The 21441-nt window shown below is 51.6% G+C and overlaps 1 protein-coding gene across 3 annotated transcripts in view; it reads right to left on the reverse strand.

Annotated features, from left to right (window-relative positions):
• FBN3 (fibrillin 3) overlaps positions 1–21441 on the reverse strand; it is a 116915-nt gene continuing 95474 nt past the window's right edge. For all 3 annotated transcript variants that reach the window (XM_080566182.1, XM_080566180.1, XM_080566181.1), the window contains exons 37-65: positions 21059–21220; positions 20481–20549; positions 20053–20178; positions 19589–19714; positions 19021–19170; positions 18522–18593; positions 17246–17371; positions 16614–16739; positions 16025–16150; positions 15656–15772; positions 15251–15379; positions 14602–14721; positions 14086–14211; positions 13254–13406; positions 12799–12864; positions 12433–12558; positions 12096–12215; positions 10822–10944; positions 10391–10522; positions 9673–9798; positions 8995–9201; positions 8606–8731; positions 7181–7303; positions 6340–6456; positions 5983–6111; positions 5342–5461; positions 4798–5029; positions 3396–3564; positions 1–2619 (exon numbers count right to left, since the gene is read on the reverse strand). In XM_080566182.1, coding sequence (XP_080422308.1) covers positions 2245–2619; positions 3396–3564; positions 4798–5029; positions 5342–5461; positions 5983–6111; positions 6340–6456; positions 7181–7303; positions 8606–8731; positions 8995–9201; positions 9673–9798; positions 10391–10522; positions 10822–10944; positions 12096–12215; positions 12433–12558; positions 12799–12864; positions 13254–13406; positions 14086–14211; positions 14602–14721; positions 15251–15379; positions 15656–15772; positions 16025–16150; positions 16614–16739; positions 17246–17371; positions 18522–18593; positions 19021–19170; positions 19589–19714; positions 20053–20178; positions 20481–20549; positions 21059–21220 — 4019 coding nt within the window. In that variant the 3' untranslated portion in view covers positions 1–2244. The remainder of the gene's footprint in view (positions 2620–3395; positions 3565–4797; positions 5030–5341; positions 5462–5982; positions 6112–6339; positions 6457–7180; positions 7304–8605; positions 8732–8994; positions 9202–9672; positions 9799–10390; positions 10523–10821; positions 10945–12095; positions 12216–12432; positions 12559–12798; positions 12865–13253; positions 13407–14085; positions 14212–14601; positions 14722–15250; positions 15380–15655; positions 15773–16024; positions 16151–16613; positions 16740–17245; positions 17372–18521; positions 18594–19020; positions 19171–19588; positions 19715–20052; positions 20179–20480; positions 20550–21058; positions 21221–21441) is intronic.

The following is a 21441-nucleotide window of genomic DNA, read 5'->3' on the forward strand; positions in this document are numbered from 1 at the left end:
TTAACCCAAAATAATTTTATTGTTGCAGTTGCTTCTGATACAAAAAGGAATTCCACAAAGAGCCATCTCTCTCTGCAGGACAAGGGGGGCACAGGTTTCAGTTTCAATGCTTCCCAGAAACATCCAGCAAGAAATGTCAATACAAAAAACACCACACCAGAGAGGAATGAAGGAAACCTTGAGCTTTTTCATTTGATAGTTTTGGCTCAAAACACACACACAAACCCATCTCTGCTAATTTATTATTATTAAAGTTTTTTTTTTTTTAAAAAAAGCACCTGTTGGAAAAACAAAATCAAAACAAAAAATAATAATAATAATAAAAAAAAACAAAACAAAACAAACAAAAAAAATTTCAAACATCAGGCCACCCATCCTGTCACGAGCTCTGGAACTCTTGCAAAACCAGAGTCTGGAGCTGCATTATACAAAAGAGTTTTCAAGTTTGACATTAGCCCAAATACAGTATACATACACTTCCCCCACCCCATGTGGTGGCAGCGTACCAGGAAAAAACAATCCCCCTCCTCGCAAGTACCAAAAAAGCTACAGGAATATGCACTCCTCACAACAACAAGCAATCATAACTTTGGTGGTTAAACATAAATACGGAAGGGTGGATGGATACAGTGCACTCACGTTGATGATTCAATACCAGCACCAGCTTCTGAAAGCACCTTAGATTTGTCGATCAGGTAGTTTTGTGTGTTACCAGAGTGAATTAGCACCTTTCTTTCTTTTGCTGATGCACAGCGTCGATGCAGAACTGAAAACAGATTCATACAAAACTAGGAAATGGCATTGCAAAGACCAGCTGTGGGAAGAACACTCTTGAGGGAGGAAGAAAAGCCCACCTGGACAGAACAGTCTGGACAGACTAGTTGAGGCAGCAGGGAGACCTTAATTTTCTTAATTCATGTTTTCCAGACTCTTTTTAGTGCATTTCCTTTGTCTGCATTAACCAAAGGCTGCGTATTTCAGTTGCTATGCTGGACTGACCAAGATGTATGTAATAACCAGAAGGGAGTGACTTCCAGTCCCCATTTTCAGAAGTGCTCCTGACTCAGGGGAATCTGGTTGTAACCACTGGTGTCACAGAGATGTGGGAGCTCAGAGTCAAAGGCTGTTTGGAAAATGAAAGCCTCACTGTCCCTGCCTCTCTCTCTCCCTGCCAGGCTGCAGAGCCCACCCACCCTCATCTTGCTCCTTATGGTAGGATGTTTTTTTACAGGATTTTCAAACATTCTCATCAGTGATGGCCAGCAAACCTGCCTCTGCAGAGTGCTCTCAAATTCTCCATCCCTCTGGCAAGGGAAGGATCCAGATGCTCTGAACCAGACTCATGACATTTCTCCTGCCAGTTTAGTTTGTTCAACCACATTCAACAGTGCAATTATTTGTCTTCCTCCAGAGCTCCTCCTCACTTATATAAGGACACACTAACCCCTGGACTTGCTGGAGCTCTGGAAAAACCCTTCCAGCTCCAGTCTTTGGAGGGAGTGCACATGTTCAGCACACTGTAGTGCGCTGAACCCTATGTTCCCTACAGGATCTTTCCTCTCTGTGGTCTGGCTGCTTCATGATGTGAGGTTAGCAATCTGAACTGCCCCTTCACTCACCAGTGACCTTTTCAGTTTGACAGAGGAGCCTAAAAGGACCACAGGACATGGACAGGACAGAGAGAGAGAGAGACAGAGCAGCCGTCGTAGGTAAGGAAGGGTTTCTGCGGCACCACAATGACAATGCAGAAGCAAAGAAGGAAAAAGAGCTGTTGGGAAATGCACTAACATCACACTGTGTTGTAGCTCCTTCCAAAGCTGCCCCCAGACCTCCTCCCATTTTTTTGGGCTGTGGGGTGCTATATGGCCTGTGACCATGAAGGACAGGCAGCTTCCCCGTGGTACTGCTCTTGCCAGCTCAGACCAACAGTATCTTGTTTAAAGGAGACAGGCAGGAGCTGAGCACAGGGAGGGTGTCCCTGCTAACAAGGTTGGAACCTTTGGCAAAGCTTTCATGAGATCTTTTGTGGTGTGGTTTGGTTTTGACCCAAGCAACCCATGAAGTGGAGAATCCCTGTGCGGCCCAGGCGAGCGCTGAGCCCAGAGGGACATTTCCCATCAGTTGTACAGTGCAGTGGGGGAGGTGGTGGCAGGGGGTGCAGCGAGAGAAAAGGCAGTTGTTTCCAGATGTGGATGGCAAGGCTAAGGATTGTACTGTCGGTATGGTGGGTGGGTCTCATGGCTGTTAGTAGAGCTGGAGCTCGAGCTTCATCCTCAGTGCTTGGCCCAGCTCCCCTGCTAAGTAGTTGAGGTGGTTCTTGGCCTCCAGTTTCTGCAGTTCCCTCTTGCGGTACAGGGGTACGCTCACGATTTCTAGCAAGTAGGTGCCAGGCACTATTTTCTTGCGGCCAAGGTGCAGGTAGCTGAGCCCCTCTTTTTGGTGGATGCGGAAGTAGCCATCCTCATTCCCATGGGAGATGAGGTACCGCACACGGTTCTCCAGGGGCTCCACAGCTGGCAGAAGCTCCAGGATGTGCTCCTTGTGAGCCAGGTCGGAGAGGTTCAGCGTCATGGACAGAGGAGCATCCACATCCATGCTGGCCAAGTTCACAGTGTGATCCTATGGAAGGAGCCAGACATGTTACTTACAGATAACAAGAAAAGCTCATGGCCTGGTAAAGAAAGACTTGATTTAGGAGTTTCTGCCTCATGGGCCACCCCAAGGCAGCTCAGAGAAGTGAGTGCAACTTCTATGGTCCTTACTGTCCCCTAAGAGTTTTGTGGTTCTCTGTATCTCTGAGACAAAACCAGCGAGTCCACAGCCCTCATCTTCAGGGAAAGCTCCAATAAATCTATGTGCATTTTGCTCGGGGCCTGAAAATGCCTCCAAGTCCTATGTGTCCTGAGAAGGCCTGTGAACTTGGACAAGCCGTTGACAGAGGCCAAAGCTTCCTTTCAAGGAAGAACCCGTATTTAGACTGACAGGTCCAGTCTGGAGTCGAACACTAAGCACTGATAGTCCCCTATGGCCCTATTGGACCTGTTGCCCTATCAGCTCCTCTTGCAAGGGAACGTGTGCCTTATTTCTAGGTTGCATGCATCTCCAGCCATTTGTGGCCAAACCACGCAAGTGTGTGTCACTTAGAGTGTCCTGACCCTCCTCTGATATATTGTGAACGGTCTTCCATTTCTGCAGGAACTCTGGATTTGGTTGTCTCCATAAACACCCAAGCACTCAGTGAAGGCAGGTACAGAGAGAGCTGGCATCTCTGCCTCAGACTGAGACAACCCCACAGGAATGGACACGCTGCATGGGATCCACTACAGACAGCCATCCACCAAGTGACTCAGCTCTTGTCTTGCTCCACTCCATCCAGGATGACATAAATTTTTTACCTGGTGCCTCTCAGTGCCATTGATGCTGCGTCGCTGGCGACCCCTCTTGGGGTAGCCATTTATCTTGCACTCATAGCAGGTCTCAGGGGAGAGCAGATTGTCTTCATCCTCTTCCTGGGGGGCAGGAAGGTAGGTACCTTTCCCAAAACCCAAGCCAGAAATACAGTGTCTGGTGGCAGAAGAGCAGAGAGACCCATCTCAGATTCATGCTTCAGGAAAGAAATCTTACCATTGCCCTCACAGGTTCTTCGTGTGGCACCCAAACAAACACAGGGGATTCATGTCTTGCATGGTTTGTGCAGTGTCTTGTGTACAGTACGTGCCTGGGGGAGATCAGGCCACATCTTATTTAATAAGGCAGTAGGTTTAATCTGTTTGCACCCTGGATTAGATTGCACCTGTGGCAACACTGCAAAACATGCATCCCACACCTCAGGTCCTTGGCTGCCAGTCTCAGGGACCTGAGCTACAAATTGTGGTGGAGTTCGGGCACCATCGCCTGGTACCTGGTTACCTGCAACCCCTACAGAGAGCAGGAGGGACCTCTTAAAAGTGATTTAGAGCACAGGAGAGAAGTGTGAGATTGCTCTCTGTCAGTAGAGAGCACCCAAGCACTCTGCTTCACAAAGTGAAGCTGGGCTGGGCTGGAACAGCATCTGACACACAGCTGCACTTATTAAAGATTCATAATGCTGAAAGCTGGTCACTCACAGACAGCGAGTCCTGGGGCAGGAGGTGGAACTGCATAGTGCTGAGGGTCCTTGCAAGGAAGCAGTTCCAGGTTCTGGATCCACCTGAGTCTAAAGGCATCCAAGGCTACAAAAATGGCTCAAGAACCAGACTGGAGATGAGCTGGGGTGAGAACCAGTTACCAGTCTTGCTGATAAAGCTGGGCCAAGGTGGGTGAGTCCTAGCCTCTGAACATCACTCTAGATGCACTTTAAATGTGCTTTATCCAGAGATGCTTAAACAAAGTCTAAGAATTCCCTGCAGCAGAGTCAGCTCAGGAGATTCCCTCTCAGGGAACTGGCCCTGACACAACAGTCAGAGCTCCCTCCTTTCTTTCTGTTTTTGCTATTACCTCCAAGGTAATCCAACACCCAACATTAACCTGAGCTCCTGTGGGTTATGTGTGGCTGGCCAGGCCTGTCTGTCTACTAGCTCGGGAGTATATGTGAAGGTGTGTGAGTGTGTGCAATCTGCTTTGTACAAGTAAGGCCTGTGGGGATCTGGTGTGGAAATTTAGGCAAAAAGATACAGAGGGGTGGGCTTGGTGCTGTCACAACAGCAAGCACGAGTGGGTACATTCCCATGTTAATGTGCCCCCAGAAGTGTGCCTGGCATCTTCCTAATGGAAAAGATACCAGGTGCCCCAACACTGACCTGCTGGCTGCTCTCTTACCCTTGCCCTGCTCGGAAGTAGCCTCCAGGACATCCACAGAGATAGCCTCCGTCTGTGTTGGAGCAGCCGTAACTGCAGGGGCTGCCACCTGCTGAGCATTCATCCACATCCTGGCACCCCCCGAAGGCCTGGTCAAAATCGAAGCCAGATGGACAGACACACTTGAAGCTTCCCAGAGTGTTGTAGCAGGAGGCAGAGCCACAGGCAGTAGGGCTGGAACACTCGTTTTCGTCTGCACCCAAAGACAGCAGAACTAGTTAGAAACTCAGTGGAAGAGGATTGCCTTCATTCCCCTTCAATACAGAGCGCTGCTGGCATCAAAAGCAGTGGGAGTTCAGAGACTGGGGCAGGGCAAGAGCAGCAATTCTGGGTGAAGGCATGGCCTGCTTCTGGGGCAGGGCAGGAACTGCAGTGCTGGATTTGCAGAGATGAACCCAGAACCCACCGTCAGAGATGGTCAGGGTGGCTGGAGAGAGACTCAAAGCTAAGGCTCTTTCCCACACCCTACAGCTCCAGTATCCAAGAGCCCTCATCCCACACTCACCCACGCACTGATTCCACTGGTAGTGCTGCACGTAGCCCTGGGGACAGCCACAGCGGTAGCCTCCGAGCACATTCTGGCAGCCATGCTGGCACCGATGGTTTCCATCACACTCATCCACATCTGCAGCAATGTAACACAACAGACAGCAGTCAGATAAATTGCTGTCCTGTGGGCAGCACCAGGCGCACAGGGACCATGTGCACGTGGTACATGCCTGGGACTCAGCATCCATCAGGGTGTGCATGTAGGTGGGTGGTTCTTCTGCCTAATTATAGCTCTGCGGCTTGGACTTGAATAAAACCCTCAGTCCCAAGGTCCATGTACATCCCCTTGTAGCTTCTGCTTGGATATTTTTTGCTTTACGGCCTTTTGGTCTGCCTGGACTATTATCAGTTTGTTCTGCCTCATGCTGCCTGCGTTGAACACAGACTTTCCTTTAGCTTAGCACTTGGTGTTTTTTTGGGGAGCATGAGGTCTCTCATAGTGAGACACAGGTCAAATCCTTTCCTGGATTTCTGGGCTCCCACAGTAAGGAGTGAACCCTTCTTGGCTGGGCAGAGCTACCCTAGAGACTGTGAGTGAACTAGGAACTCTTCCACATGGAACACGTTTCTGTCAAAGTTCCAGAGACAAAGACCCACCTTCACAGTTGACACCAGAGCTGTCCAAGGAGAATCCTTTCTGACACTCACAGTTGTAGCTCCCTGGGGTGTTCAGACACTGTCCTTTGGCTCCACACAGAGAGGGCTGAGCTGTGCACTCATTATTGTCTGCAAAACACCGGCAGCTGCCTGTAAGTCCAGCCCCAAGGATAGCGCAGCTTTACGGACAGCTGCTTGGCATCTTGGTACTTAGCTAAACCTCCGTAACAGAGACAAGTCAGATGCACAGTACCAGGGTGGCTGGAGAGGGGCAGGTAAGTCTCTGATGAGGTTGAAGCTAACCCCCTGGGCACACTTGTGGTGCTGCACAGCATAGCAGTGAATGCTTCTACTCACCAATGCAGGATGAGTGGTGCTGAGTGAAGCCTGGGGGACATTTGCAGTTGAATCCTCCAATAATGTTCACACACAGGAACTGGCAGTTGTGCTGCTTGGTGGAACATTCATCCAAGTCTGAAGTAACAAGCATAAGAACATGCGTCTCAGTTTATTTTACTGAGATAGCTGATCTTTGGTGTCTGAGTCAATGATACCCGCATGTACATGGTGGTTCTGGGCATATACAGTGGTCCTGGGCAGATCAGGAACTGACACAGACCAGCCTCAGAACAGCACACACAAAGTTCTTGCATGAGAATCACAAGTCCAGGTAGCCTCTCCCCACCTCGACTACCTTGACTTCCGATTGCATACAGACATATTTGGGAGCCAGATTTTTCTCTGTCTCTCCTGTAAGCCCCAAATCCCGGACCCTCCCAGACTCTCGGACCACCTTACTTGCAGCCCGATATATCAGCACTGGGAGAGGTGGGCAAAGCCCCAGCCTGGCAGATGGCAGCACAAGGAGGAGCCCTTATGGTGACTCTGAGATGCCCGACCCACTTGTAGGATACACACTGGATTAAGGCTCCAGGAACTCAGCACAGCTCGCAATATGCTGTGCAATCTGTAGGAAGGGGCAAGGAGTATATTTTTCCTGATGAGACATATCTAGTGTTTGTAGAGGGATGAAATCAGTTCAGGAGGGTCCAGTAGGGCACCTTTCTCCTTCCCTAGTCTTGTCCTGTGTCTGAACAAAAGGACCTGACTGGTCTGTCACATTTAATCAGCTCTTGCAGTCTCCAAGTTGTCAGAGATGAGACAGGATCTCTGCTGCTTCCTTCTCCTGGGTGAATACCTTTGCAGATCTTCCCATCTTCTTGTAGAATATACCCTCGGGGACATGAGCACTGGTAGCTGCCCTCTGTGTTCTTGCAGATGAAGTTACATGGCTTAGGGGACTGGTTACATTCATCCAGATCTGGATTCGAGAGACACAAGACAGAGCATTCACAGGCTGTGCTGCTGAATGGGGTCCCAAGACAAATGCATCTTTTGCATGGGGTCCCCACTCCCTGCCTCAGACAAATGCATCTTTTCCACTCTCCAGGAAGCAGGTGAGCAGAGGAGCAGAGACAGAGGCGTTGAGGGAGCATCCCTGTTGGAGCCAGCACAATAAATCTATGAGATCTCCTAAGGAAAAGGGCTGAATCACCTCCCTGCTCAGACATATGATGTGGTGTGACCTGGTGTACCTGAGTGACATCTTGCCCAGTTCCCTCCTGGCTGAGGAGACGGGTGTATGCTCCTCTTGAGTGCTAGGAACATCAGGGATGGGGTCAGGCCCCTATTTCTGGGTGCTGTCACCTCTGCCCTGCAGGGAGCGGCAGCAATGGGCTCTGAAAACGGCCCATAACTTCGAGCAAGGCTGGATGGCACAGAGCTGGAGAAAGGTCCCAGATGTTCAGAGAAGAATCCTGACCCGGTGCTCAAGGTCGTATCTACCCTTCACACACAGCTTAGTTTCTGGGAGCTGAGACCTCTTTTCCACTCTGTACCTAGGACAATGCTGCTGGCATGGTCCTGAACACCATCTCAATACTGGACGTGTGGCACATCCTCCTCCTCCTCATTTCCTATTCCTATTTCCTATCGTTTCCCAGAGACCTGCAGCTATGATTCCAGGGGTGCCTTTTATGTCAACATTCCCCAAGCGGCATTCAGGCTGGCTGGAGCCTGTTGGTCTGCCAGTGAAAGGTCTGGCTGCTCACAAACCTTCATCTCTGGATCTCTTCACACACCCACCCCCTGCACCCCCATGTCCCTGTGACCCCTGCAGTCAGTGGGAGAAAATAAGGACCCTGGGTTTTAAAGAGTTAAACAGCAGGGAGGGATGACTTTGATGTATTGCCATACAATAGGACAAAGTCTGCAGAGCCCTGCCATCTATACACAGGGCAGTAGGGACAGAGGTGGAGACCAGGACCCAGGTGGGGGCTACAGGACCCTCTCTGCATGCTGAAAAGCAGGGGAAGAGGGAGGCCTGCCAAGGCCAAGGGCTGTATGGAGAAATTACAGTCATAGAATGGTCAAGGTTGGAAGGGACCTCTGCAGATCTAGTCCAACCCCCTGCCAGGCAGGGTCACTTAGAGCACGTTGCACAGGATGGCATCCAGGAGGGTTTTGAATATCTCCAGAGGAGACTCCACAGCCTCCCTGGGCAACCTGTTCCAGTGCTCTGTCACCCTCCTGGGAAAGAAAGGGTTTCCTTCTTCTGACTTACCCACACAGGCTGTGCCTGTGATGTCTGCGGTGTAGCCCAGCCTGCAGTGGCAGCGGAAGGAACCGATGCTGTTGATGCACTGCCCATTCTTGCAGAGGTTGGGCAGTACCTTGCACTCATCGATGTCTGTGAGAGGGAGAGAAGGACCCGTTACTGCCAATGTTGCCTTGGACCCCATGCTCCTGTGACTACGCTCTGCCAGGGCAACTCAGGCCCTCCCTGAGAGCCAGAGATTACATGCAGGGAATTGTAAATAATGTCACAGAGGCATCTTGTCTGCTCCAGGCACTGTGTAGACCTGTCCCAGACAGTTTCCAGTGGAATTCTGCTTGTACCCACGTCTCTGCTTTCTCTTCTCTGCACTAAATTTGCTTTGGCCCCCAGCTCACCTCTCCCATCAGTAGAGTACCCTGGACCATGAGGACACATTTTCTTGTACTGGGCAGTTCCAGGAAGGGGGCAGAGCTCACACTGGGGGCCCCAACTGCGCCCACTGTTGCAGCAGCACTCAGATTTGGTGACCAGGTTGCGGTTGGTGGAGGACATTTGGCACATGGTTTGCAGCACTTCGGTGAAGCAGAATCCCTGGCGGGTGTCTGGATAGAGAGAGTGGGGAGACAAGTTCAGGATGTGAGACAATGTCAGCACCAAGGATAACGGAGCAACCTGACCCGCCTGTGTCAATTCCAGCATGGAGCTAGGGTGCTTTGGACAATGTGAAAGGCAAAGCTGATGCCCCAGCAACCCGTCTTCTGGGGCAACCCAGGCCATTCCCTGCACGCTGGGACCTGGGTGTCCAGGCTAGTCCCTGACTCTACCCTTTCCAAGAGTCCTTTCACAGACTTTATCATCTCTTGTACTCAGAAACACTCTCTGGCACTGCTTGAAATTGCAGCCTGACCCGAGGATGGCAGCTCCCACTTTCTGTATAGATGAAGTGATTCAACATTTTCAAATATTCACTTGGGCAAATTCCCCTCCGATATCCTGATATCCTGAAGCACCTGAAAAGCGACACCTGCTGCTAACAAGAGACTGCTCAAGACCCACCAGGACATGGTAGTTACCGATACACTCTGTGCCAGAGGGGCTGACTTCAAAGCCTTCATTGCAATCACAGCGGTAACTTCCCACTGTGTTGATGCAGCGGCCGTTGGGGCAGATTCCAGGCTTGGTGCGACATTCGTTCTCATCTAGGAAGGAAGGAGCCATAAAGAGCTGCAGTGAGGCCCAGGACAAACTGCAGCTTTCCATGAGTTCCCATGCTAGCACTCAGTTTGAAAATCCCTCACACAATCCCTGAGGAACACTCCCACATTCTCAGACAGCTGAGAAACACATTCATTTTCCTTGGACCTCCCTCAAAGCAGGGCGGCTGAGTGCCCAGCCCTGGTTTGCACATTCTCCACCTGCAAGTGGCCAAGCTGCCAGACCAGGAGTGGATCTGGGCACAACACGCATTCCGTTTGTACCTAATACTGTACAGGTCTGGGTTAGCCAGCACTGGCCCTTCCAAAAGCAGCTCAGTGCAAAGAGGCTTGACACAGACATGGAAAAAATCAGGAGAAAGGACACTAGGTGCAATGTGTCATCCTGTGCTGGAACACATGGGTCCACTGATGAGCAGAGATTTGGGTGTGCAGGCATCTAATAAAACAAGAACTTCTGACCCATGAGGTACCCCAGAACGGACTTGTTTGACAGGATATCAATGAAGGCTACAGGTCTCCACCTAGGATGGTCTACAGCTCCACTGGGAAACCCTCCCAGCATGGTCCTTGGTACCTGTGCAGCCATCTCCGTCAGGCCTGCGTTGCATTCCTGGTGGGCAGATGCACATGAAGGTGCCAATGAGATTCTTGCACAGCATTCCTCGAGACTCACAGTCGTGCAGACCCTCTACACACTCATCCAGATCTGCAAGGGAGAACTTCATGAGACCGTGTTCATCCTTCCAGATCTACACCACTGTGGGGGCACCTAAAGACCGAGCGCTCACATCTGCAGTGCTCTGTCAATCCCTACTGCCTTGGTCAAGGCTGGCTGGCACACAGCACAGACACCAGGGTAGATGTGAGAGTGAACACAAGCCAAGAGACACCAGCCCAGAAGTCCTGCCTTCTCTCTGTACAGCACCAGAAACAGGCTAAGGGCCGGGCTCTTGGGAGCGTGTGGGACCCATATGGGCCCAGATGGCTGCAGAAGGGGTATTTTACCTCTGCACATCCTTCTGTCTTCTCGGAGGGCGTATCCAGATGGACAAGTGCACTCGTAGGAGCCAAAGGTGTTGATGCAGCGGAAGGCACAGAGCAGGGGATTCAGTGCACATTCGTTGATATCTGGGAGGCAGGAGAGAGGGGAGAGCTTGACTCTGTGCTCTGAATGGGATCAGCTGGACAGTAATGTCAGTGGACCTCCCCAGGAAGACTCTCTGCCTGTGCAGGCATCTCAGGAGAACTTTCTGGGCTTCACCAAGGCTTCGTGTCACGGTCTGCTCTTGCAGAAGGACAGACGCGTGGTGTCTGAGCAACTGCGATGGAGACAGGACCTTGGTGAGGCAGCTCCTGCCTTCAGGTAGGCCTCCAGCACTCACCCTGGGCTCTGGTCTCAGAGGAAGCCAAAGGGGACCAGCTGTGATGTACATGGAGGTAGGGACTAGCCAGGCTGACCTGACTGCTGCTCACTCACCCAGGCGGTGACGAAGTGGGGACATGAACACAGCCTAGATATGGCTGTGATTTTCTGGGTACCCAATTGGTACCCAGTTCGTGTACAGGTGGCTACGGAGGCAGGTGGATGAAGGACCCTGTGGGAATCACTGCCACTGTTGGGGCTAGGCACAGATTTAGCAAAGAGAATAAGGCACTTGCTGGCCCCAGAGAGTCTGTAGAAGTGTGAGAATTATGGAAAAGAGGCAGGGGACTGCAAGGACCATCAGGGAAGAATAAAAACCTTGTAAAGGACAAAAGAGACTCCCCAGATATCTGCTTCACACTTTTCTATGTGACATTAACCCCCAACAACCCAAGACAAGAAGACCACAGCTGCAGCGTGTCCCAGGAGAGCTAAGAAGACTCGTTACATCAGCCCTACATGTCCACCATTCTTCACTGGCTGGGGATTTCCCAGGTGAAATACCCCTCTTGTGTGAGAGAGAAAGCAAAAAACATGTCAGCGATCCCTGCCAGTTTGGCTGTGAGAAACATTCTCCCAGGCCTCAGCCAGACTGGCTCCTAAAGTTTGAGCAAAATCCATCATTTGGAAGGAAGCTGGAGCAGGAAACCCATGGGCTCCTCACGGAAAGTTCAAACTCTTCAGCTCTTCCCTTACATCTCCCAGCCAGGATGGAGTAATGTAACATGACTTCGGTAAGTGAAAGACTGCAGAGTCCAAATCTGGCTGGGAGAGTGTTATCCAAGCTAAAGGGATAGTGGAAGGAAGGAACGTGTTTACTTGGTTTCTCCCACCTCTCACCCCACAGCAGTGTTACCTTCGCATGTCATCATGGGACCTGGCTCAAAGCCCTCGTCACAAGCACACTCGAAGCCTCCCACCACGTTGGTGCAGGTACCATTCCCACAAGGGTTGCCGATGGAGCATTCGTCTGTATCTGAAGGAAGCCAGGACTGTGTTAAGCGGATGAGTTACATAGGAAAGATGCAGGCAGAGCATTCAAAAAGGCCCAGCAAAGTCAGGAGCCAGGGTTAAAAAAGGAAGGGGCAGGGGAGAAGTAAATTCAAAAATCTTTCTTTTCACACATGAGCATGCTCACAGACATCAGGAGGATAAATGCAAGAGGGAGCGGTTCTTCCCACTCAGACCCTTACCTACACAATTGACTCCTGTGTAATCCAGGTTGTACCCAAAGGGGCACTCGCAGCGGAAGGAGCCGTCAGTGTTAATGCAGGCCCCGTTTATGCAGACACCCAGGTTCTCTGAGCATTCATTCACATCTAGAGGGGAAACCAAGGCAACAAAACCTCATGTGAGCGCGTGGCCAGAAACATCTCTGTCTTCTCCAGGGCTGGTGAGCAGAGACAATGGGCTTGGGAGGGCACCCAGTCCTACGTCCCTCCCTTGCTGCCACTGGGATGCAACCCTACTCTCCAGATAGCCTAAGTTTGGTTGCTTCTACACTGATGTCCTTCACACCCACAGGACACATTTCTTCTCATCCCTAGATCAGATCTTACCTTCTCGGGTGTCACCTGGGCCTGGGATGGCTCCATGACCATAAGGACACAGCTCCTGGAAGGCAACTGGAATAAAGTAGAAAAGTGAGATATGCTTAGACATGCTTACATCCTCAGAGCTGTATGGGAAACACTTATGCCCACCTCGCATCTGGAAGCACTGAGATACTTTTGCCTTATCTAAAGTCCCACCAAGAAACAAGAGCATATCCAAAACAGAACTAAGCAATCCATTTCCCAATAACCTGACTATGGTTGCTGGAGGCTCAGGGAATATTGCAGTCTAGTAAGGGCTACTAGGTTTCAAAGCAGTACTCCCGAGATGAAGGAGCCCTCTCTGCTGGACAGCTCTCATTGCAGGTTGTCTGGCCTAACCTGCACACTTTCCCCATACTGCTCACGTTGGAGGCACACACAGACACATCTCCCATGGAGCTGGGGCTCAGCACTCCTACCATTCCCTTCCTGTGGGCACAGCTCACACGGGTCTCCCCAGCCTTCTCCTGGCATCTTGCTGCAGCAACACCGAGCCTTGGTGGTGTTGAAGGCCTTCGGGACAGAACACTTCCCATTGTCAAAACGAGTGAAGCAGAAGCTCTGGCGAGTGTCTGTGGAAGGACAGTGAGATGCACAGGTCATTGCAGACATCCAGTGGTTATGCCATCCTCCCCTTTCCCTTTCAGTATGAGGAAGGTCCTCTTCTGGACGCTTGTGTCCAGGATGGCTCTAGAGGCAGGCAGTGCTGCTGCAGAGGAAGGGAGCAGCCCACACACCCCTAAATTTTGGCTCAGAGACACCAAGTTGTCTTGGAGCTGTGCATAAACTGGTGGTAAACCAGGATATTTTATTATCATGCCTCTCTTCCTTTCCTCCCTCTCCCCCCAACACTTTCTGTCTTGAGCACACCCCTAAGGGGGCACAGCAGGCAACAATAGCGCTGTGCCAGCTCCTGACTCTATCTGTGGTGTTTGTGTTCCATAGAATCATTCAGGTTGGAAAAGACCTCTAAGATCATCTAGTCCAACCATCCCCCTACCACCAACATTGCCCACTAAACCATGTCCCCAGGTACCACATCTACCCTCTTCTTAAAACACCTGCAAGGATGGTGACTCCACCACCTCCCTGGGCAACCTACTCCAATGCCTAACCACTCTTTCTGAGAAGAAATTTTTCATAATATCCAACCTGAACCTCCCCTGGCACAACTTGAGGCCGTTCCCTCTTGTCCTAACGTTTACCATGTCCTGTACTTCCTCACCACCCTGCAGACAGAGCCACACTCACCAAAGCACCGTCGTCCGTTATCAGACAGCACAAAGCCAGGAGGGCAGACACACTGGAAGCTGCCAGGAGTATTGGTGCACGTCCCGAAGAGGCAGATGTTGGGCTCCTCCTCACATTCGTTGATATCTGGGACCATTGCAGATGCATTACTTACAGAGCAGCCAAAGGTCACTCCTTTGCTCATTGCATTAAAAGCAGGTGAAGTCAGGATGTTTGGGGAGCTCTGTTGCTCACAGGTCATCACCCCTCTTGGGGACGGAAAGCCTGGCCTTACCCTTTAACCCACCTTCAGGGCAAATGGGACAATTGAAGAGGTCAGGGTACAGCAAAACCACTGACCCTCTCCTGTCCTGGCAGCAGGCCTTGCCTTGCTCTGTGCCCAATTGCTTTCAAGAGGATATTTGGGGGTGGTGATGCATGCCCCAGGCCACCCAGGAAGAATATGGTTGCTCTGAGAATAGCCCAAGGTGACCACATGCTGTGCTAAGAATGGAGGAGGCAGAGAGCCAACATTACCGATGCAGTTGTCGTTCTGTACTTCATACCCAGGGGGGCAAATACAGCGGAAGGAGCCCTCCAGGTTCTGGCAGGTGCCGGGGGAGCAGGTCCCAGGCAGGCTCACGCACTCATTGATGTCTGCAGAGGAGGGGAAATAAGCAATGGCAGTGTCTGTGCGCAGCTCTGAGAATTCAGGTGGAGGGTACCTTTTCTGCAGTGTGGTGGACATAAGTAACCAGGGTACAACGTGCCTGTCTGTCCCTGCAGCCCCAGGGGCTGCACCAGCACAGGGACCATCTCAAGCAAAGCCTGTCCTGGCTTGCAGGGTAGTTCTTAAGGTATTGCTGGTACGACTCTGCATGCTTTAGGAGCGTGGACAAGACAATATTTGCCCTCTCTGTCTGCAGGTCTCAGCTGGTTGAAAGGCACTAGCATGACTGTTCCTGGCATCGCTGGAACAGAGATGCAGATGTAGTGGGGTCCAATCCAGTTTTCCATTGGCAGTCAAATGACGATGCTTTGACTTGACAGGACTTGGGGCAGACCAAGTCTACCACTTTAGGTAGACCAGCTTGGGGACCGGGTCTCTTAGCACTACACCGTGCCAGCCATGCCAGCATACGGCGTAACTCACTGAGAAGGACTAGCCTGCTCCCCATACACTCACCTACACAGTTCTTCCCGTCAGGGGTCCGGTCATAACCCTCTTGGCACAGGCACTGGAAGGAGCCGATGCTATTGATGCACTGACCATTTCGACATACCTGCCCCACCAGGGAGGAACACTCATCAATGTCTGTGGGAGGGAAACGACAAGAACAGTGGGAAGAGATACGCACAGCGTGAGTGTACCACCTTCACCAGCCCCTTATTTCTGACTGGTAACACATCCAACTACCCCCATAGCCACTGACAGGTAACCCTCAGCCATCACTCTTATAACAGCTGCCATGTGGCACCCAGAGTCACCCCCTGCATGCCACTGTGTGACACCCAGGGAGTGCCCCTCAGCTCTTGCCAGATGACACCAATCATCCCGTTACCCGTGTGGTCGGGACTGCGTGTAACTCACCCATGCAGTCATTGTTGTGTGTTAGCTCAAAGCCAGGGAAGCAAAGGCAGTTGTAGGAGCCAACCGTGTTCTTGCAGGTCCCATTTCCACAGGGCTGCCGGTCACATTCATCAATATCTGCAGGGAAAAGGACACAGATGATTGAGGGGCGATGTGAGCTGAGAGACACTGTCTTGGATGTGCAGACAGGGTCCAGAGAGCTGCACACGTCTATGGATTTGCAAGGCCAGCCTAGGATTAAGAGGACACAGAGGCCATGTCCTTGGCTGTCCTTGGCACTACCCAGCAGATGCTGGGGAGAGCTCACGTCCATCCCGATATCGTGATTCACTCAAAAGGCCATTGCAGGGCTGGGGCAGTCACACTGACCCATGCACATGGTCTGCTCCCCGGTGGCCTTGAAGCCGTTATGACAGATGCAGATGTAGCTGCCCTCGGTGTCAACGCAGTCCCCATGGCTGCAGACATTGGGAATCTCCTGGCATTCATTGCGACCTAAAACAAAGCAAAGTGGGCACCAGTGAGCAGAAGGGATGAACCAAATGGGAGAAGTCAGGGTGCTAACCTTTTGCAGACCCCTGCTTGCTGTGTTTATGAGCAACAGCGCAGCAGAATGGGATCTGAGTTTTCTGAGAGATGGCTCTTCAAAGAGAAGAAGCAAGAGGATTTTTTGATCTGCAATCTCTAAAAAAGTAAGTTTCATTAAAGCAAATGGCCTGAGCTGCCAAACTAAAGCTGTAATTCACAGAGATCCTTTTTCACCCCCAGGGGCCACAGTCCCCCTTTTTATTCTAAAAGTGTAAGCATCCCATAATCACAGCACAGGTCTGGCATATCCTTCGTCCTGTCCTTCCTTGGGTCCACACAGGGTGGTCTGCAAATCCAGATGAATAGCCTAGGGGAGTCAGCACCTCTCACACGTGCCTTTAGAATAGGTAGCAAACGGCTCCCATCTTACCCACGCAGGCTCCGCTCGGCGACAGCTTGTATCCAGTTGAGCATTCGCACCTGTAACTGCCGGGGATGTTGATGCAGTCAGCATTGCGCTGGCAGAGGTTCTCCCCACTGCTGCATTCATCAATGTCTGCGGTAGGAGAGAAGTGCACACCTTGACTGTGCAGAGTGCCAACAACTCACCAGGCATTATCCTGGTAGGGCTGGAGAGGCTAATTGGAATCAACTGAATTTTTACCCTTGGTTTGTTCCAAGAAGTCTCACCATTTTTCTATTGTTTTGCAATAAAATAATGCATCTTAGGTATAATTCAACTCTTTTAAACAATAGCATTTACAAACACACAAAAAACCAAAAACAAACCAAACAAAAGAAAACAAACAAACAAACCCCACTAAAACCAGAGGAGGAGAAAACCAGAAAGGAACATTCACAAAAATCAGCATTTTTTTTGTCCAAGATTTGATGTAGAAAAGTCAAATAAATTCAAGAAGGCTGAGAACGTGTGGATTCTATCTATGTCTGGCTGACAGCGCTGACCCTGATGCCCCATGAGCTGGGGAGATGCTAGTGCTACGTTGAGCTCCCCCACCCCCGTAGGCACCCTTGGCAGCACTGTCCTGGCTGCTCTGTTACCTTCACAGATGAGCAGGATGTTGTTGTAGCTGAATCCAATGGGGCACTCGCATCGGAAGCTGCCAATTTGATTGATGCAGACACCATTCGTGCAGATAGCAGGGATCTCACTGCACTCATCGATATCTAGACACAGATAACATTTGTCATCAAACTAGGAAGGCACAAAGGAAGAAAGCACCCCCCACAACTGGAATACTATTGCCCTTGTTCATTCTAGAAAGAAGATCTATCAGGGAAAGGCCACCAGGCAACCAGTGGAGCAACTCTTGCAGGATTAGTACTGGATCCTGCAGATAGTGCCAGGCTAGGACTGCTCTGCAGAATTCTGCCTACCCAACAGAGCCACACAAGACTGTAAGTCACAGGAGCCATAGGATTGCTGGCAGAGCCTGCACAGCACATGCTGGGAGGGATCCTACTCAGGACATCCACCTTGCTTTCTCCGAGTATACCGCTGCAGTAACATAGACACTAGCTCAGGCTGTGATACCAGGCTGGAACTGGGAAGATCAGGGAGGCCAATGAAACACTGAGATGGCTTGAGGGGCCCTGACTCTTATCTCTGTGTTCAGTACAATTCACCACCAGGCCTGCCAGCCCTTCAGTCCCACACAAGTGACTGACACGTTCTGTAGCATGGCCCATGCTTCTGAACTCTTGTTTCCTTGGAGTGGAAGATGAAGTCATCTCCCTCCTTTTCATTCTCTTGGGGTCAGATTGGCAATGCCATGACCAGGTGAAGCAATGATTAATTAATCTGTTGTCCCACAAGCTTCCATCTTTCAGGACTGCAGAACTTCCACAGACACTCCGCAAATTCCATAGCTTTCACCAGCACCTCTGACTTTCCATCTACCAAAATACAAACCTGAAACTTCAGCTCTCAGCACCCTGAGGCTGTAATGCCTGTGCTGCTAGCAGTACAGATGCCAGGTCTATCACACGTGAATTCTAGATCTACCTGGCTACAGGCTACTGGCTACTGTCTGTGGTCACTGGCCACCCATCTGTCCAGGTAGCACTGAGACCAACAGACAACTGCAAATGTGGAGAGCTCTGAGCAGCCCAGGCACTCTGGACACAGTCCTGAAGGCTTGGTGAACTGCTTGCAACTATGTTTGCCACCTCTTTCCCTTCTCTCTTCTACTCAAGGCTTAATTTGCTGAGGGAATGGAAGCAAACATGCTCACAGACACTGTGGGGAGAAAGTAGAAGGGTAGAGAGCAGACCTCGCGCTGCACGTGTGGGGTCAGAAGGGGCTGGCTGTACTCACCGATGGGCTTCCCTGTGTGGATGTCGATGATAAAGCCAGGGGCCTGGTTCCCACACAGGATCTGGTACTCAGCTGGAAGGGAAACACCGCAGTCATGGCCATGCCTGCTGGGCAGGCAGTGAGGAATGAGAGGGACAAGGGCCAAGAATGGCTGGAGTGAGTGGAGAGAGGATGTAACAGGTCAGAGGGGATCTGCGTGGTGCCTGGCCAGGAATCTCAGGGGCTGGCACATGGGGAACTATGAGCACGCGTATGGCACAGGGCAGAGAGCTTACACATGTACTGCAGGGCACAGTCACACCTACAGGCACACACAGAGACATGCATGCACGTGCATGTCCCCATAGTGTTCACACCTGTAGGCACTGTCTGCCAGCCACGATGCTTTCCCTTGTCCCCCATTATTTTGTTACTCCCCCTGTGCCTGAGTCTCAAAGTGCACAGAAAAGTAAGAGGGTAGCCACGATCTCGAGATGCCTTTCCAGGAAGTTTGACTTACAGCTGGCTGGCGTGGGACAGGGCTCGCACGGCTTGTTCCAGGCCTTGCCGATGTTGTAGGAGCAGCAGCACATCTTCTTGGTCATGTTGAAGGACAGCTCATTCTCACACGTGTCATTGTAGTTGCGATAGCACACACTCTTCCTCATGTCTGCAAAGGCAGCCCAGACAATGTCTTGTGCCCACCCTCAGAACGAGTGCTGCAAGCCCGAGCGAGCTCATTGCCAGGGATATGTCAGACGGCCCAGTCCTGGTGCTTAGGGACTGCAAGTAATGCACAGGCCCTGCAAAGTGGCTGCAGTGATGGGCTGAAGCTCTGCTTGGTGAGAGCTTTGGATTCTGTCCCAAAGCAGGCAGTGGCAATGCACGTCCTCTGACATGGGCAACGTGTGTGGTGTAGGGGCAGGGATGCATTCAGGCATCCTGAGTCCCAGCCCCTGCTCCCAGCACTTCCCACTCCTTCCACTCAGCCAAACTGCTCATGTCATGCTGCCCACAGCACCACCCATAAGTAGGGCACAGCCAGGGCGCTGCTGGGCCCCTTCCCGGAGTTTTGGATAATGCCATACCCATGCAGTTATTTCCTCCGTTGACTTGCATGTACTCAGGGGGGCACACACAGGTGTAGTTGCCAAGGGTGTTGTAGCAGGTCCCAGGGCCACAGATCCCAATGTGAGCAGAGCACTCGTCAATATCTGCCAAACAGAGGAGACGGGAGGTTAAAGTACTGACTGGGCACAGGTAGAGACAGGCTTGATGTGGGGTGGAGGATATGGGCTTGGCCCTAGGTATGGATAGGCCTGGCACAGGGCACATGCAAGCTGGCATAGGGACTAAGATGGCCTGGCATAGAGAAAGGGGCCAGGGTTTGTGATAACAGGAAATCTGGAAGAGAAAGGGGAAGAGATTCTGCCAACCACTCCTACAGCATAAAGGGAAAGCCCAGCACAGATACAACCACGACTCTGTTGCACACACATACACACATGCATGCACACACTTGTGCCACAGGCACCAAGCACAGTACAGCTACCTTCACAGATGCGTGTGTCCTCATTGAGGTAGTAGCCGAGGGGGCACTCACACTGGAAGCTGCCAAAAGTGTTCACACAGTTGCCACCCTGGCAGAGGCCCGGCAGCTCCTGGCACTCATCGATATCTGTGGAGGGAGAGCAGCCAGGAGGTGTTCACTACCTGGTAGACCAGACCAGGGAGCGTCCTCAAACCAGGACCCCCCTCTTGTGCTGATCACACTGCCTGCAGCTCCTGCTGACACCCAAGCAGCTCTGTCAGGTGTCTGGAAAATATCTGAGCATCCACTTGCTGTTTACCATTGGGTGGTCAGGGCTCACTCAGCAGGCACTAACCAGCCCGGTGATGTGGCAGACGGTGCTCACACACAGCTAGGCTCCCCCAGCTCCTGAGCCCCTTGTGAGGGTCCGGGTGGCCAGGTGGGCTTACCTTCCAGGATGACAGTGATGGGGTTGGGCCGGAAACCTTCTCCTCCAGGGCATAGGGTCTTGTACTCAGCTGTGGAAAAAGTCAGTCAGGGGGGTCCTGAGCTGAGTGAGCTCCCATGAAACAGGACAGGGAGGGAAACCCAGGGGAAACCCAGGAGAAACCCAGGAGAAACAGGACATGGGGGTAGTGATTGAGGTACAGATGGAGCAGCCTGACTCCTGTCACACTCTAAGCCAACTCAGCCTCCCTAGCTCTGCCTGTCCAATCCTGAATGGGATTATTCCACATTTCCCAGCCTTGTTACAAGGAACAAAGGATCCCAGTCTGGACCCCCAAGTCACAACCTGCCTGGTCTCCCCCCACCTTTCCCCAGCCTTGGTCTACATGTCTAACCTTACACAGCAGGGTCAGCCTCTCCTCTCTCATCTTCCCTTGCTCTACCATAATTATAACAAATACTGGACCCAGGACTCCTACCCTGAGCTGAGAAGCCACAGGGGCACAGCCCCTTCTCTTCTTTCTGCCCTATGCTGCCCATCCAGCCCATCCAGTTCATCCCAGATGACTTCTCAACTCACTCGTGTTGGCTGGAGGACAAAGCTCACAGGGGTTACCCCATGCACGACCCAGTGAGCAGCAGCAAGATGCCCGGGTGACACCAACTCCAATTTCTGCACTGCAGGAGATCCCCCCATCTCCTCGATCCTGGGTGTCCAGGAAGCAGTTTCCAACACGGGTATCTATGCAAAGAAAGTACTGTGTGAGTAAGCAATGAATTGCGTGCACAGGAGGAAAAACATCTCTCCAACCAGGAGAGCACCCACATTGGTGACACAAGGTGGGCCAGTCGTAACAGAAGGAAAGGACTCTGCTGCTGCTGCAGGGTTAAGCCCATCATGAACGGCCAGGTATTTTACAGGGCATATTGTGGTCCACCACTCCAGGCTCTGCTAGTGGCTAA

The sequence above is a fragment of the Anser brachyrhynchus genome (assembly GCF_964034855.1).
Source record: "Anser brachyrhynchus genome assembly, chromosome: 23".
In the NCBI taxonomy this organism is placed as follows: domain Eukaryota; kingdom Metazoa; phylum Chordata; class Aves; order Anseriformes; family Anatidae; genus Anser; species Anser brachyrhynchus.